Source organism: Palaemon carinicauda, chromosome 21 (assembly GCF_036898095.1).
Source record: "Palaemon carinicauda isolate YSFRI2023 chromosome 21, ASM3689809v2, whole genome shotgun sequence".
Classification (NCBI taxonomy): Eukaryota; Metazoa; Arthropoda; class Malacostraca; order Decapoda; family Palaemonidae; genus Palaemon; species Palaemon carinicauda.
This window is the reverse complement of record NC_090745.1, coordinates 101,849,595-101,866,273: the sequence shown is the minus strand read 5'-3', so window position 1 is coordinate 101,866,273 and position 16,679 is coordinate 101,849,595. Positions and strand designations below refer to the sequence as shown.

General features: G+C 40.3%; 1 protein-coding gene across 1 annotated transcript in view; it reads right to left on the bottom strand.

Annotated features, from left to right (window-relative positions):
- The window catches only part of LOC137615380 (intersectin-1-like), a 377,240-nt gene that overhangs the window by 296,305 nt on the left and 64,256 nt on the right, over nucleotides 1-16,679 (bottom strand). Inside the window, exons 11-15 of the mRNA XM_068345199.1 lie at nucleotides 10,248-10,362; nucleotides 7,267-7,425; nucleotides 1,367-1,505; nucleotides 1,087-1,241; nucleotides 642-801 (exon numbers count right to left, since the gene is read on the bottom strand). Of these exons, the coding sequence (XP_068201300.1) occupies nucleotides 642-801; nucleotides 1,087-1,241; nucleotides 1,367-1,505; nucleotides 7,267-7,425; nucleotides 10,248-10,362 (728 nt within the window). The remainder of the gene's footprint in view (nucleotides 1-641; nucleotides 802-1,086; nucleotides 1,242-1,366; nucleotides 1,506-7,266; nucleotides 7,426-10,247; nucleotides 10,363-16,679) is intronic.

Here is a 16,679-nt window from a genome sequence, read left to right as displayed (position 1 = left end):
CTCTGATAAAGAAAGATCCATATGAGAGATATCACGTGTATCCATGAGAAGGCTTCTGCTTTTTGTCCCCAGAAAAGGAAGAAGCAAATAGGGAATGATCTCATTTTGCTGCCTATTTATGACAGACATTATATCTTTCCCACTGGGAAGGGAGCCACTCCACAAAATCCAGCAGACATTATATCTCTCCCATTGGGAAGGCAGCCACTAGCTGCAAAAATCACAAGTAAAGGAATCTGTACATTATCTGCAAAAGCAACCCGGCCATACAGGATGGGGATCGAACTAGACCTGGCCCATGAAGGCACCACATGGATGTCAATCAAGGCGGGGGCAGGTTCTCATACTACAGTACCTTGAGCAGCACTAATAATCACTTGCATGCAGATAAGTGAAAAGAAAATGCAAAGCAGATGCTTAAAGCACAACAGAGTGGAAGTGGTCGTAAATACGTACATCAACTGGGACGATCAGGAATTGAGTGACTTGGGAGTAAACCCATATAAATAGTAAGGGTTTGTATTCATGTAGAAACAACTAAATATTATAAGGACTGGCCAATTACCCAGAAATATTCAAAGTAAATATTCAACTGTTATTCATCTTAAAATATCAAAAATAATCTCTCAATCTGTACTGACCTCTTTTTCTAATTCTTCAACCTTCTCTTGCAACTGCTTGATAACCATCTGTTTATTTGTAAATGAGGCATCTATGGCTGCTTGCTCCGCACCACTTGCTCCAGCAGCCGCAGTATTGCGAGCTTTAAGACGTGCCTTCTCTTGGTTAAGAGCCAGTAATCTGCAAAGTTAAAAGGAAATTAATACCAACATTTCCCATTGATACTAAAACCATAGCTCTCAACAAGAACACACTAACCAAGACCCCACTCCTACTACAGTACTGTTATAACTTTACTGATACTTTTACTTTTTGAATTTTTCCAATAATCAACTCTGCCACTTCATTTTGATTTGAAAATTTACAAACCCAACTAGGCAAATAAATATTGAATCCATGAAAAATTACAGTACTATAAATTATATGCCACATTGCCAACAAAATAGTAATACAGTATACACAAACCTTTGGTTCTGATCTCGAGCAGATGCTTTTAATTGATTCATCTCTGTCATGTAGGTATCTCGAGTAGATCTCATCGTATCGATCGTTGCTTTGACCTCAGTCACACCTTGTCTCGTTTCACTAATTTTCTGAGTTAGTTCCTTTACACGATCTTCCTAAAATAGCACAATTCCCATGTGAATAACAATGAAGCGAGTGGAATATTCTATACAGTTGTATCAGGGTAAAATTCGCATAAATATATGTTAGGAAAAAATATAATAAGATATATAGTACTTACTTTCGTGGACAATTCTATGGTCAAGCTTTGATTCTTTGCTTTAAGTGACAAGAGATTTTCTTGTTGTCGCTGTCTAACATTCATGAGCTCTTGCAGTCGTTGCTTCTCCCATTCTTGTTGTCTTTGTGTTTCTGCATCCCTGGATAAAAATGGCAGTAAGTTCACCTTCTTTTACAGTTCATTAAAGCTTAAAAATCAATTACGAATAAAATAGTCAGCAGCCAAAAAAAATGTAAAAAATAATTACATTAATGATATGCAAATTCCCTGTCATTCTGATATTCCTTGTAACACTGACTATGAAATATGCTTCAAAAGTCATGGCAAGGTTCTTATTGATGACATCAACATAAAAACATCACTCCATATCATCATGAATAGTTATAGAATACTATGAAAAGATAAATTCCCACTCCTAGTAAATACATACATACATATACCAAGGCACTTCCCCCAATTTTGGGGGGTAGCCGACATCAAACAAACGAAACAAAAAAGGGGACCTCTACTCTCTACGTTCCTCCCAGCCTGACAAGGGACTCAACCGAGTTCGGCTGGTACGGCTAGAGTGCTACAGCCCACCCTTCCCTGTTATCCACCACAGATGAAGCTTCATAACGCTGAATCCTCTACTGCTGCTACCTCCGCGGTCATCCAAGGCACCGGAGGAAGCAGCAGGGCCTACCGGAACTGCGTCACAATCACTTGCCATTCATTCCTATTTCTAGCACGCTTTCTTGCCTCTCTCACATCTATCCTCCTATCACCCAGAGCTTTCTTCACTCCATCCATCCACCCAAACTTTGGCCATCCTCTTGTACTTCTCTCATCATCTCTTGCATTCATCACCTTCTTTAGCAGACAGCCATTTTCCATTCTCTCAACATGGCCTAACCACCTCAACACATTCATACCCATTCTAGCTGCTTACTCATTTCTTACACTCGTTCTCACCCTCACCACTTCATTTCTAACCCTATCTACTCGAGATACACCAGCCATACTCCTTAGATACTTCATCTCAAACATTCAATTTCTGTCTCTCTGACACTTTCATTCCCCACAACTCCGATCCATACATCACAGTTGGTACAATCACTTTCTCATACAGAACTTTCTTTACCTTCATGCCAAACCCTCTATCTTTTACTACTCCCTTAACTACCCCCAACACTTTGCATCCTTCATTCACTCTCTGACGTACATCTGCTTCCACTCCACCATTTGCTGCAACAACAGACCCCAAGTACTTAAACTGATCCACCTCCTCAAGTAACTCTCCATTCAATATGACATTCAACCTCGCACCACCTTCCCTTCTTGTACATCTCATAACCTTACTCTTACCCGCATTAACTCTCAACTTCCTTCTCTCACACACCCTTCCAAATTCTGTCACTAATCGACCAAGCTTCTCTTCCGTGTCTGCAACCAGTACAGTATCATCTGCAAACAATAACTGATTTACCTCCCATTCATGGTCATTCTCGTCTACCAGTTTCAATCCTCGTCCAAGCACTCGAGCATTCACCTCTCTCACCACTCCAACAACATACAAGTTACACAACCACGGTGACATCACTCATCCCTGTCTCAGCCCCACTCTCACCGGAAACCAATCACTCACTTCATTTCCTAACCTAACACATGCTTTACTACCTTTGTAGAAACTTTTCACTGCTTGCAACAACCTTCCACCAACTCCATATAACCTCATCACATTCCACATTGTTTCCCTATCAACGCTATCATACGCTTTCTCCAGATCCATAAACACAACATACTCCTCCTTACCTTTTGCTAAATATTTCTCACATATCTGCCTAACTGTAAAAATCTAATTCATACAACCCCTACCTCTTCTAAAACCACCCTGTACTTCTAAGATTGCATTCTCTGTCTTATCCTTAATCCTATTAATCAGTACTCTATCATACACATTTCCAACTACACTCAACATACTAATACCCCTTGAATTACAACACTCGTGCACATCTCCCTTACCCTTATATAGTGGTACAATACACGCACAAACCCAATCTACTGGTACCATTGACAACACAAAACACACTGTATAATCAATTTCCAACAGGAAGTTGCTAAGACACAATAATGACCCACAATGTAATCAAATATATGCTACATTATAATATCAATTGCTTAGCTTGTAATAATAATAATAAATTACATAGAAGCTATCAGGAGTCAAAGGCAAATAATAGTACTACATTGGATCCTTCTCTCTGGTTACAGTTCATTTTCCCTTTGCTTGCACACACACACCGAATAGTCTGGCCTATTCTTTACATATTCTCCTCTGTCCTCATACTCCTGGCAACACTGAGATTACCAAACAATTCTTCTTCACCCAAGGGGTTCCTGCACTATAATTGTTCAGTACCCAATTTCCTCTTGGTAAGGATAGAAGAGACTCTTTAGCCATGGTAAGCAGCTCCTCTAGAAGAAAGACACTCCAAAATCACACCATTGTTCTCTAGACTTGGGTAGTGCCATAGCCATGGTCTTCCACTTTCTTGGGTTAGAGTTCTCTACCTTAAAGGTAAACTCGGGCACACTATTCTATTTTATTTCTCTTCCTGATTTTTTGTTAAAAGTTATATAGTTTGCATAGGAGATATTTATTCTAATGTTGATATTCTTCTTAAAATATTTTATTTTTCCTTGTTTCTTTTCCTCACTGGGATATTCTCCCTGTTGAAACCCCTGGGATTATTGCATCCTGTTTTTCCAACTAGGGTTGTAGCTTAGCTAATAATAATAATAAAAATAAAAATTAAAATAAATATAAAAATAATAATACTACTACTAATAATAATATTAATAACAATAAAAATAATAATAATAATAACAGGGTCCAATATTCAGTAATAAGATGAGCAGTAAAAAGTATAAAATTGTTCATCACCATCATCTCCTCCTACACCTATTGAGGCAAAGTGCCTCGGTTAGATTTCACCAGTCATCTCTATCTCAAGCTTTTAATTCAATAATTCTCCATTCATCATCTCCTACTTCGCACTTCATAGTCCTTAGCCACGTAGGCCTGGGTCCCCCAACTCTTCTTGTGCCTTGTGGAGCCCAGTTAAACGTTTGGTGAACTAATCTCTCTCGGAGAGTGCAAAGAACACGCCCAAACCATCTCCATCTACCCCTCACCATGATCTCATCCACATATGGCACTTGAGTATCCCTTTTAAAGTTTCATTTCTAATCCTGTCCTGCCATTTAACTCTCAATATCCTCCTGAGGGATTTGTTCTCAAATCTACTAAATCTATTGGATTGTTTCATTGTCATACCATGACTCATGTCCATATAATAACACCGATCTCACTAAACTGATACGTATATAGTCTGATTTTTAAGTATAATTTCAGGTGATTTTATTTCCAAATTTGACTTAACCTAACTATTGTCTGATTTGCTTTTTTTCAATCTTTCACTAAACTCTAATTCTAAAAACCATGTATTGGAGATCATAGTTCCTAAATACTTCAACAATTTTACCTCATTAATCCTTCCTCCTTCCAATGATATTTCCTCTTCCATTGCATACTCCATTTTCATCATCTTTGTCTTTCTTCTATTGATCTTGAGCCCAACCTCATGTGATATTTCATGCATTCTGGTAAGCAAAAATTGCAAATCCTGTGGTGATCTGCTAACAAGGACAGCATCATCAGCATACTCTAGGTCTGCTAATTTCCTATCACCAATCCAGTCCAATCCTTCTCCACCATCTCCGAGTGATTTACGCATTACAAAATCCATGAGGAGGATAAACAACATACCTATAGTTGAAAACACATTCCCTTCGAGTACTCCATTGTTCACTGGAAATTCATTTGATAAGACTCCATTACCATTAACTTTGCAATTGCTGTGCTCATGAACAGAATTAATTAAATTCACATATTTAAGAGGAATTCCCTAACAACGCAGGACTTTCCACAAAATTGGCTGGTGCACACTATCAAACGCTCCTTCATAGTCCACAAATGCCATAAAAAATGGATTTATATATTATATACGCATTACTGTACGTCTCAAAATGAAAATTTGGTCAGTGCAACGTCTATCTTTTTGGAATCCTGCTTGTTCATTTCTCAGCTTTTCATCAATCTTTCTCTCGTCTCTTTAGAACAAGCATGCTATATATTTTCATAAAAACTGACATAAGTGTTATGCCTATGTAATTACTGTATTGTAACCAGTCAGGTCTCATTTTTTTTCCCATTTTCACCAACAATCCTAACTCACATTCATCAGGTTTTGCCTCTTCATGCCACATTCTACAAAATAATCTTGTAAGTATTCTGGGAGTCACTTCATTTTCGGCCAGTATCATCCTGGAAGTTATTCTATTATATCCAGGGGCTTTCCATCTCTTGAGTTTTTTAATGATAGCTTCGACTTCAAACACACTGAATTCATTTATGGGGACATTAAGGTCTTCATCAGCTTCTGGTAAATCAATCAAATTATTCCCTTCATGTCTCTTATTCATAACCTCACTAAAATGTTCCATCCAACGTTGAATGTTAGGATATAGAAATCTTAAAGGTTTTGAATCCAAATAGGTTATAAATTTTTTATGTACCCTGCTCATTAAAAGTCTTAAACTTCCTTTGAGATGAATATTCAAAATAACTTCATTGAATATTATAAAATACTAACCTTTACAAAGAAATTGGATAGCCTTTATAAAACTACTTCTAATCAATTAAGAATACTGCTTGGATAATGCATGTCCTTTCTTCAGGCCAATCACTGAAGTTTCCTATCGACCTTTATTCCTCTTTCCTTGGTACACTTCTCCCATATTTTCAGTAGTCTTTCCTTTGTCTTCTCCCTTGAGAGCCCTCATAGGTATTTCTTATATATTTCTTAATTAACAATTCCTCTTTTCTAGATTCCCTTTCTCTCACCTATAAGATGGTTGCTATATTACATTTCTACAAATAATATTTTGCTCACTGTCATAATCAGATTTAGGGAACAGTTTTTCATCTTCTTTTAAGCAGGCTAAGTTTTGTGCATACACTGTAGTAATACATAATGAATGAGTTACACCGTTAATTCAAGTCCTTATATTACTAGATCACTGCAACACTTTTCTAGCTTTTACTTTTTCAGCTCATGAATTTTCCTCTTTTACAAGGCAGTTTTATCATTTTTTCCATTGTTAGGTCTCGTCATTCTCCATTCCCTTCTGTTTGTAATGTCTTGCATTGTTAACCCTCGACATTCTCTCCCTTACCTTCAGTTTGTAATCTTTTCAATGCTAAGTCTCACCAGTCTCCTTTCCCATCAATTTGAAATTTTTTCCATTGTTAAGTCTCACCATTCTCCCTTTCCTTCCGTTTGCAATTTCTTCCATTACCAAGTCTCACCATTCTCCCTTACTTTCAGTTTGTAATTTCTTCCATCGTTAAATCTCACCATCCTCCCTTCCTTTCAGTTTGTAATTTTTTCCATTATTAAGTCTCACCATTCTCTCTTCTTCTCAATTTGTATTTTTTCCATTGTTAAGTCTCACCATTCTCCCTTCCCTTCAGTTTCTAATTACTTCCAATGTTAAATCTCACCATTCACCCTTCCTTTCAGTTTTTTATTTTTTCCATTCTCTCAAATATACTTTCGGTAATATGCTGAAGTAGGTGATCATATTTATATCCTATTTTACCAGTCAAGTACAACTTCCCAAAAGGATAATTTATGAACTTTTCTCTAAAAAAATTTCTTGCTTAGTTGGTTGATCATCATAACTATTTTCATTATCATATAATCATCATGTCTCACCATTTTCATTCCCTTCCACTTTCTAGTTATTATAGTGACCGTTTCTAAGAACTGCAGAAAAAAACCTGAAAAACTTACTTCCGTGCTTGCTCTCTCATTTCCTCTTGTCTCTTCCGATCTTGTTCCTTTTGAGCTTCAACCTCTTTCTGGCGTTGCATCTCTCTCTCAAGTTCTTCTTGTCTACGACGTTCTGCCTCGAGTCTAGCCTTTTCCCGTTTAGATTCCTCTTCGCGTTCTCTGAAATATTAATACCATTTAGTACCATAAATCCTGAACAACACTGTACACCATATAAGATAAAGTTGAATAATCTAATTTGTGCACAAATTTATTAGTTTTCCTTCCCTAAAATTCAAACCTGAAGATAAACTACACTATGATGAAAAATAATATACAATATATTGCAAATAATCTATGAAATTATCACTTCTTTTAATGTATCATAAAAGTGCAATACTTTGAAAATAATTCCATAATCAAACATAACATAATTCAGTACTAAAAAATATCACTAAAAATCAAAAGACAATAAGAAAGACTCATTCCATTGGAAAGCTTTCCTTCCTCCATGATTACACATGCAAAATAATTGAGGAGTTTACCAAATAAAAATAATATTATCCCTTGCCTAAACAGATTGAATGAATGCCTATAGCATTATAAAAATTGTGAAACTACAGTCAAAAGTCTATGTTTGGAAAGCTTTCATTCCAAATTTTCTTTGCACTCTGCCTATAAAGAAGTAAGTTGTTCATGTATTATTCAGTAACATTTTTCATTTCAAAAATATAGAGAGAGCAATCAAGATGCCCACAGGGATTACGCTATCAAAGTTGAAGTCCAGAAAATCTTGATTTCTTAATGCTTTTTATCAATTACAATTTTGTCTTGAAAAAAGTTTTACTATGCCCACATGAACTTTGGATATTAAGAATTAGATTGGAGTTATGAATTTGGATTATATCACCCAATACTGTGGCACATTGGCCCAGTACATATGTATAAATGGGTAGTAAAACCCCCCGTTACATAATGAAGTAAAAGTATAAGGTTGGAAGGAAAGATGCTACAGAGTGCCTCCTCAAACATTCTAGGAATGCTTGCAGCACTAGAGAGACTACTTGCATTTCCATGAAGTTGATGTGCAGATGTATTTCTTATTGAGATCAGACACTCTTAAAATGACTAGGTTGTATAGGCATGCACCCCATCACAGAGGAATACCAGTGATATCATGAGATCTGGACAACTTTTTCTCAACTTGTCCCATAGAAAATGGCACTAATAAACTAAAAGCACACATTCATTATAAAATAAATGAAGATGATACTCTTATTACTTTTGATGAAACAACAATAATCACAAGAATAATGTCTTAATTCAGCACTGATAAAAAAGTAAATCTTGATTCTTCCTTCTCTTTGTATTTCATATTTACACAACTTTCTAAGTGGGGATTCTTTAATGTGGTGAAATGGTTTGTGTATCATCATGATCAGCAAAGCTGTAATGGTCATAGCTATCCATATTAGGTTGGTTTGTTGTGAACAATCAGACTTAAGTCTCCAAGCATCATCAATCTGCAGCGGCCAGCATGGTGATGAAAACTGGCCAAACCCCAGACATGAATAATGACATGTTTGATGCCTTTATCCTGAAGTGGATTTGAAATAGCGGTCTTTGGTGTTGTTGTTATATTACTTTTCATACTATATACCCATGACATGTGGTTTGGCCTAGAAAACAAGCTTGTTCCATATGCAGATGATACTACTCTCTTTGCATCAATTCCATCCCCTGAATGTAGATCTAGGGTTGGTGAATCCCTTAATAGAGATTTAGCTAGAATTAGTGCATGGTGCAAATTATGGGGTATGAAGTTGAATCCTAACAAAACTCAAAGTATGATTGTAAGTAGGTCAAGGACGGTGGCTCCTCAACATCCGGATCTCAGTATTGATAATGTTTCTTTAAATATGTATGACTCTTTCAAAATTTTAGGTGTGATTCTCGACAGTAAATTTACTTTTGAGAAACATATAAGGTCTGTGTCTTCTTCAATTGCACAAAAAATAGGCTTATTGAGAAAGTCTTTCAAGATTTTCGGTGATCAATCTATTCTGAAGAAGTGTTTTAATTCTTTCATTCTACCTTGTTTTGAGTATTGTTCTCCTGTCTGGTGTTCAGCTGCTGATTCTCATCTTAATTTGTTGGACAGAAACTTACGGTCTATTAAATTTCTTATTCCTGATCTAGATATTAATCTCTGGCACCGTCGTTCAATTAGTTCATTATGCATGTTGCATAAGATTTTTCATAACTCTGACCATCCTTTACATTCAGATCTCCCTGGACAATTCTATCCTGTTCGTAATACTAGGCAGGCAGTTAATTCTAATAGCCAGGCCTTCTCCATCACGAGGCTCAATACTACGCAGTACTCTAGAAGTTTTATTCCAGCTGTTACCAAGTTGTGGAATGATCTTCCTAATCGGGTGGTTGAATCAGTAGAACTTCAAAAGTTCAAAGTTGGAGCAAATGCTTTTTTGTTGACCAGGCAGACATGAGTCTTTTATAGTTTATTTATGACATATTTGTTTTTGATGTTGTTAATAGTTTATATATGACATGTCTGTTTTGACGTTGTTACTGTTTTTAGAATGATTTATTGTTAATTTGTTCTCTTCATTTATTTATTTCCTTATTTCCTTTCCTCACTGGGCTATTTTTCCCTGTTGAAGCCCCTGGGCTTGTAGCATCTTGCTTTTCCAACTAGGGTTGTAGCTTGGATAGTAATAATAATAATAATAATAACTCTATAACTACAGTAATAAATAACTAAGACCAAATAAAGGAATAACTTGAAAATATGTTCTACTTAATAAATATTTTCAAAATATGAGTGCATCACAATAATTTGATGTAATAATGTTTGGGTAACATAGCCTAGTTTTAGCCTTAATACAACTACATACAGAACTACACAAAAATTGCAAAATCATCTTTTAGTTTCCTAGAAGCAAGTTGTCAAACATCAATCATATTCAATCTTTAATTACTTGCGCAATCTTTCTTCCGTCTCTCTTCTTTGTGCATCGAGCAAAGCTTTCCGTCGCCTCTCCAGTTCAGCTTGACCCTTCTCAAAGTTTTCCCTTCTCCTGTCCTCAAAAGAATCTGAAAAATGTTATTTTCATTAGTAAAATAAATTTTTGAATATACTTACCCGATAATCATGTAGCTGTCAACTCTGTTGCCCGACAGAATTCTATGGAGGGATACGCCAGCTATCACAATACTAGAAGGGGGTGTTCTTACCAGCGCCACCTGTGGCCAGGTACTCAAGTACTTCTTGTTGACACCTCCTCAATTATTCCTCGGTCCCACTGGTTCTCTATGGGGAGGAAGGGAGGGTCAATTAAATCATGATTATCGGGTAAGTATATTCAAAAATTTATTTTACTAATGAAAATAACATTTTTCAATATTAAACTTACCCGATAATCATGTAGCTGATTCACACCCAGGGGGGTGGGTGAAAACCAGTGTACAAGATTAAAGGATAGCTAAGTATCCCATATTTCATATAACAGTTATCTCAAATAACAATGAAATAATAAGTACCTGGTAAGGAAGTCGAATTGAACCGTTACTCTGTCTCTTTTTTAAGTTCGACTTCCTTACTGAGCGCAGCGTTCCTCTTGGAGGCTGAATCAACCCAAAGGTGCTAAAGTATACAGGGCTGCAACCCATACTAAAGGACCTCATCACAACCTTTAACCTCGGCGCTTCTCAAGAAAGAATTGACCACCCGCCAAATCAACAAGGATGTGGAAGGCTTCTTAGCCGACCGAACAACCCATAAAAAGTATTCAAGAGAAAGGTTAAAAAGTTATGGAATTATGGGAATGTAGTGGCTGAGCCCTCGCCTACTACTGCATTCGTTGCTACGAATGGACCCAGGGTGTAGCAGTACTCGTAAAGAGACTGGACATCTTTGAGATAGAATGATGCGAACACTGACTTGCTTCTCCAATAGGTTGCATCCATAACACTCTGCAGAGAACGGTTCTGTTTGAAGGCCACTGAAGTAGCCACAGCTCTCACTTCATGTGTCCTTACCTTCAGCAAAGCAAGGTCTTCTTCCTTCAGATGAGAATTTGCTTCTCTAATCAGAAGCCTGATGTAGTAAGAAACTGAGTTCTTAGACATTGGTAGAGAAGGCTTCTTGATAGCACACCATAAGGCTTCTGATTGTCCTCGTAATGGTTTTGACCTTCTTAAATAGTACTTAAGAGCTCTAACAGGGCAAAGTACTCTCTCTAGTTCGTTCCCCACCATGTTGGACAGGTTTGGGATCTCGAACGACTTAGGGCAAGGACGGGAAGGAAGCTCGTTTTAGCCAAAAAAAAACGAGCCGCAAGGAACATGTAGCCGTTTCAGATGTGAAACCTATGTTCCTGCTGAAGGCGTGGATCTCACTTACTCTTTTACCTGTTGCTAAGCACACGAGGAAAAGAGTTTCTAATGTGAGGTCCTTAAAAGAGGCTGATTGGAACGGTTCAAATCCTGATGACATTAGGAACCTTAGGACCACGTCTAGATTCCAGCCTGGAGTGGACAACCGACGTTCCTTTGAGGTCTCAAAAGACCTAAGGAGGTCCTGTAGATCTTTGTTGGAGGAAAGATCCAAGCCTCTGTGGCGGAAAACCGCTGCCAACATACTTCTGTAACCCTTGATCGTAGGAGCTGATAGGGATTTTACGTTCCTTAGATGTAACAGGAAGTCAGCAATCTGGGTTACAGTGGTACTGGTTGAGGAAAACTGCATTGGCCTTGCACCAGCTTCGGAAGACTTCCCATTAAGACTGATAGACTCTGAGAGTGGATGTCGTCCTTGCTCTGGCAATCGTTCTGGCTGCCTCCTTCGAAAAGCCTCTAGTTCTTGAGAGACTTTCGATAGTCTGAAGGCAGTCAGACGAAGAGCGTGGAGGTTTGGGTGTACCTTCTTTACGTGAGGTTGACGCAGAAGGTCCACTCTAGGAGGAAGAGTCCTGGGAAACGTCGACCAGCCATTGCAGTACCTCGGTGAACCCTTCTCTCGCGGGTCAGAGGGGAGCAACCAACGTCAACCGTGTCCCTTTGTGAGAGGCGAACTTCTGAAGTACCCTGTTGACAATCTTGAACGGCGGGAATGCATACAGGTTGAGATGGGACCAATCCAGCAGAAAGGCATCCACGCGAACTGCTGTTGGGTCTGGAATCGGAGAACAATACAAGAGGAGCTTCTTGGTCATCGAGGTAGCGAATAGAACTATGGTTGGCAGACCCCACAGGGCCCAAAGTCTGCTGCAAACATTCTTGTGAAGGGTCCACTCTGTGGGGAAGACCTGACCCTTACGGCTGAGGCGATCTGCCATGACATTCATATCGCCCTGAATGAGCCTCGTTACCAGCGTGAGCTTTCGATCTTTGACCAAATGAGGAGGTCCCTTGCGATCTTGAACAACTTCCTCGAATGAGTCCCTCTCTGCTTGGAGATGTAAGCCAAGGCTGTGGTGTAGTCGGAGTTCACCTCCACCACCTTGTAAGCTGGAGGGACTTGAAGTTTATCAAGGCCAGATGAACTGCCAACAACTCCTTGCAATAGATGTGAAGTGTCCTTTGCTCCTGATTCCATGTTCCCGAGCATTCCTGTCCGTCCAGTGTCGCACCCCAGCCCGTGTCCGATGCGTCCGAGAAGAGACGGTGGTCGGGGGTCTGAACAGCCAAAGGTAGACCTTCCTTGAGAAGAATGCTGTTCTTCCACCACGTTAGAGTAGACCTCATCTCTTCGGAAACAGGAACTGAGCCCGTCTCTAGCGTCATGTCCTTTATCCAGTGAGCAGCTAGATGATACTGAAGGGGGCGGAGGTGGAGTCTCCCTAACTCGATGAACAGGGCCAGCGATGAAAGTGTCCCTGTTAGACTCATCCCCTGCCTGACTAAGCATCGGTTCCTTCTCAGCATGCTCTGGATGCATTCTAGGGCTTGGAAGATCCTTGGGGCCGACGGACAAGTCCAAAAAGCTCGACTCTGAAGATCCATACCCAAGGAAACAATGGTCTGGGATGGAACGAGCTGAGACTCCTCAAAATTGACCAGGAGGCCCAGTTCCTTGGTCAGATCCATAGTCCATTTGAAAATCTCCAGACAGCGACGACTTGTGGGAGCTCTTAAAAGCCAGTCGTCTGACGGAGCCGGACACAAGATCATGATACTGCTGCACAGTCTGTAAACTGACAATCATGGGCAAGCGAGGAAGTACAGTGACAACCCGAATCTGTCTAGACTATCTGGGTCGTACAGACAACTCCTTAACGGGTTGCTGAGGTTGCCGCACTGCGTCACAACAAGTCCCTTCTGTTGGTTGTTGAACGTCTTCCCCGTGACACATTGACTCCGTAAACAAAAATCCTCTAACAAGGACTAAGCTTGGACTGCATGTCATGCAACACAGCTCAAGGTCTATGGGAGCAGGTGTGGTAACAGACGGGATTAGCGGCTGAAGTGAAACCATTACCTTCCCTGTAAGCATGTTATGCTTAAATAAAAGTCCATAAGAGGTTATGCAGCTAAAGGCTCCCTCCAAATGACAAAGTCCTCAAGGGAATATCAGAAGGAGGGAGAAAAGAACTTTCTCATCTACAGGGACCTTATCCTAGAAAAGCTAAGTTCTCTGAGTGAGGGTTCACTGGTGCAAAAGCAGCAGACTAGAAGGCAATGTTATGAAACTGCTTGACAGTCTAGTGAGTTGGCAACAACCCAAGATATGTTGAGAAGCATGCGGTAAGGTATGCAGAGCATGATGAATGCAGAGTATGCTGTATGCAGAGCATGCTGTATGTAGAGCATGTTGTATGCATAGCATGCTGAAAGCAGAGCATGCTGTATGCAGAGCATGTTGTATGCAGAGCATGCTGAATGCAGAGCATGCTGAATGCTGAGCATGTAGTAAGCAGAGCCTGCTGTAAGCAGAGCCTGCTGTAAGGAAAGCAGAGCGTGTGCATGGCGTTTAACATTTCTCAGAAATTCCATGACCAGTGCTAGAGTGCTTTATGCATGCTTGCATGGGATTTAAAAATCAACATAATGTTTACCTTACATTCATAACTCATGATTCATATTGTTGCCATGGTTAGAAAATGGAGGTAAGGTATGCTGAACAGCAGAGTCAGAACGAGCTGGAACAACAACAGTGGAAGGTGCAGAATCAGGGTGCACGGGTTAAGCTCGGTGCAGCAGCTGAGGAGACTGACTCACAGGTGGAAGAGGTTGTACCTCCACCGAGAGTTGCACCACCGGTGGAGCAGCCAGGGGAGGAGGAGGAAGAGTGGGGTAATCCTCCTGATCCCAAACCGAAGGTTGCCTTAAAGAAGGCTGAGGCTGAACAACACTGGGAACAGCGAACACAGAAAGAGGTTCAACATCGTACGCCTGGCAGATGGTGCTGCGACTGGGTGCAGCGAGTGCAGGCGGGTAGAGCACAGGCTGAAAGGGTGCAGGGGAGGTGCAACACTCTCAGCCCGACACTCACACAACAGGTCCGAAAGCTGTGCTTGCATGGACTGTAGTAGAGTCTACAACATCGTACGCCTGGCAGATGGTGCTGCGACTGGGTGCAGCGAGTGCAGGCGGGTTGAGCACAGGCTGAACGGGTGCAGGGGAGGTGCAACACTCTCAGCCCGACACTCACACAACAGGTCCGAAAGCTGTGCTTGCATGGACTGTAGTAGAGTCTACAACATCGTACGCCTGGCAGATGGTGCTGCGACTGGGTGCAGCGAGTGCAGGCGGGTGCAGCACAGGCTGAACGGGTGCAGCCGGTTGGTGCACCACCGGTGCAGGCGGGTGCAGCACAGGCTGAACGGGTGCAGGCGGTTGGTGCACCACCGGTGCAGGAGGAGGAGGAGGTGCAACACTCTCAGCACGACACTCACGCATCAGGTCCGAAAGCTGTGCTTGCATGGACTGTAGTAGAGTCCACAACATCGTACGCCTGGCAGGTGGTACTGCGATCAGGCGGAGCGAGCATAGGGGGGGGGAGTGTAGGCGCACTCTCAGCCCGACAAACTGATGACTGAGGAGAGACAGAGCTAACCCAATGACTGCATCCGGGTTGTTGAACTTTACTTCGTACGTCTGGCATAGGTCTGGACTTTACGTTTAAGAGGTCTTGAGACCTGAGACCAGCGTAACTCTGCCTTTATTTTCTCCTCTAAATCTCTTCTGCAGACGAGCAAAATAAGGGCTCAATCGTCTGCGGGTGGGAGTGACGGTCTCGGTAAGACACGCCCACAACCACCGAGGATACTTCTGTGCGCCGATCAAGGCCTGCCGAACCCTTATGCCCTTCGACATTGCTTCTCCCCTGGGCTTGGGAGCTTGCAAGAGGTCCCGGACTGGGAGGACGACTGGCGCGCACAAAAGTACCCTCACGCATAACACTGACATACTTTGCACTAATCACTTATCACTTTGATTTCTGTTTGCACTTATTTCACTGAACTCGAAACTTTAAGTGGTTTGTACCTGAAACACGCAATTCTATCCTTCTCAAAAGTTAGTAATTGCGAAAACAGAATTACAATGTAACAGAAAAATCTAATGAAAGAAAATTCAGTGGCTGGAAAGAGACTAAACACTAGATCACTCTAGAAACGTTTAGTTTCTTCCCCTAAAGAGACTAGGGATAAGAGCAAAACGATAACGACGTTACTCGTACGCCTGGCAGGCTTGAGGGAAACGTTTATCCTCTTTCTCCCTCCGTCTCTATCTCTCTCTCTCTCTCTCTCTCTCTCTCTCTCTTGACTTAGAACCTGAGAGAAGAGCCCAATCATATATATCGTTAAAACATATTATTGTTAAAGGAAAAAACTGAAATATTTCCCAAAAAGAAAAGTTCCTTATTAGGATCAAAACCATTAAGTTAAGAAAGAATGAACAAAACGCTAGAAACGGTTACTCTTTACTGCAATGTGAAACCGTGAACATTCTTTCTCTATCGTAACGATAGAGTGCAAGTTGAAACGTTCTGAACGTCAACAACTGCCGAGACAAACAAAACGTTAGTTCAACTTTGAAAAAATACGAGACTATCAAAGAAATTCTTTCAAAGACCTTAAAATAGCATAATATGTTAACAGGTAAAACCGAAATGACGGGCTCACGATAATTAACTTCGGTACCAAGAAAAGACCGCCTACTATTAGGAAGGTCGAATATAAACAAATATAAAAATTAATTTTAATAAGTTTATAATAAAAGGAAGTTAATCGAAGAGGCCTATAAGAGGCGGAGAGATATAAAATAAATCTATAACTTTTGTTAAGCAAAATTAAGAAAGAGAGTCTATACTCTCTTAGACACCAACACTTCCGTCTAAGGGAAGGGTCGGCCATTTAAAGGTGAAAGAGAGTTCATACTCTCTTCGTCACCATAATTAATCAAATTAA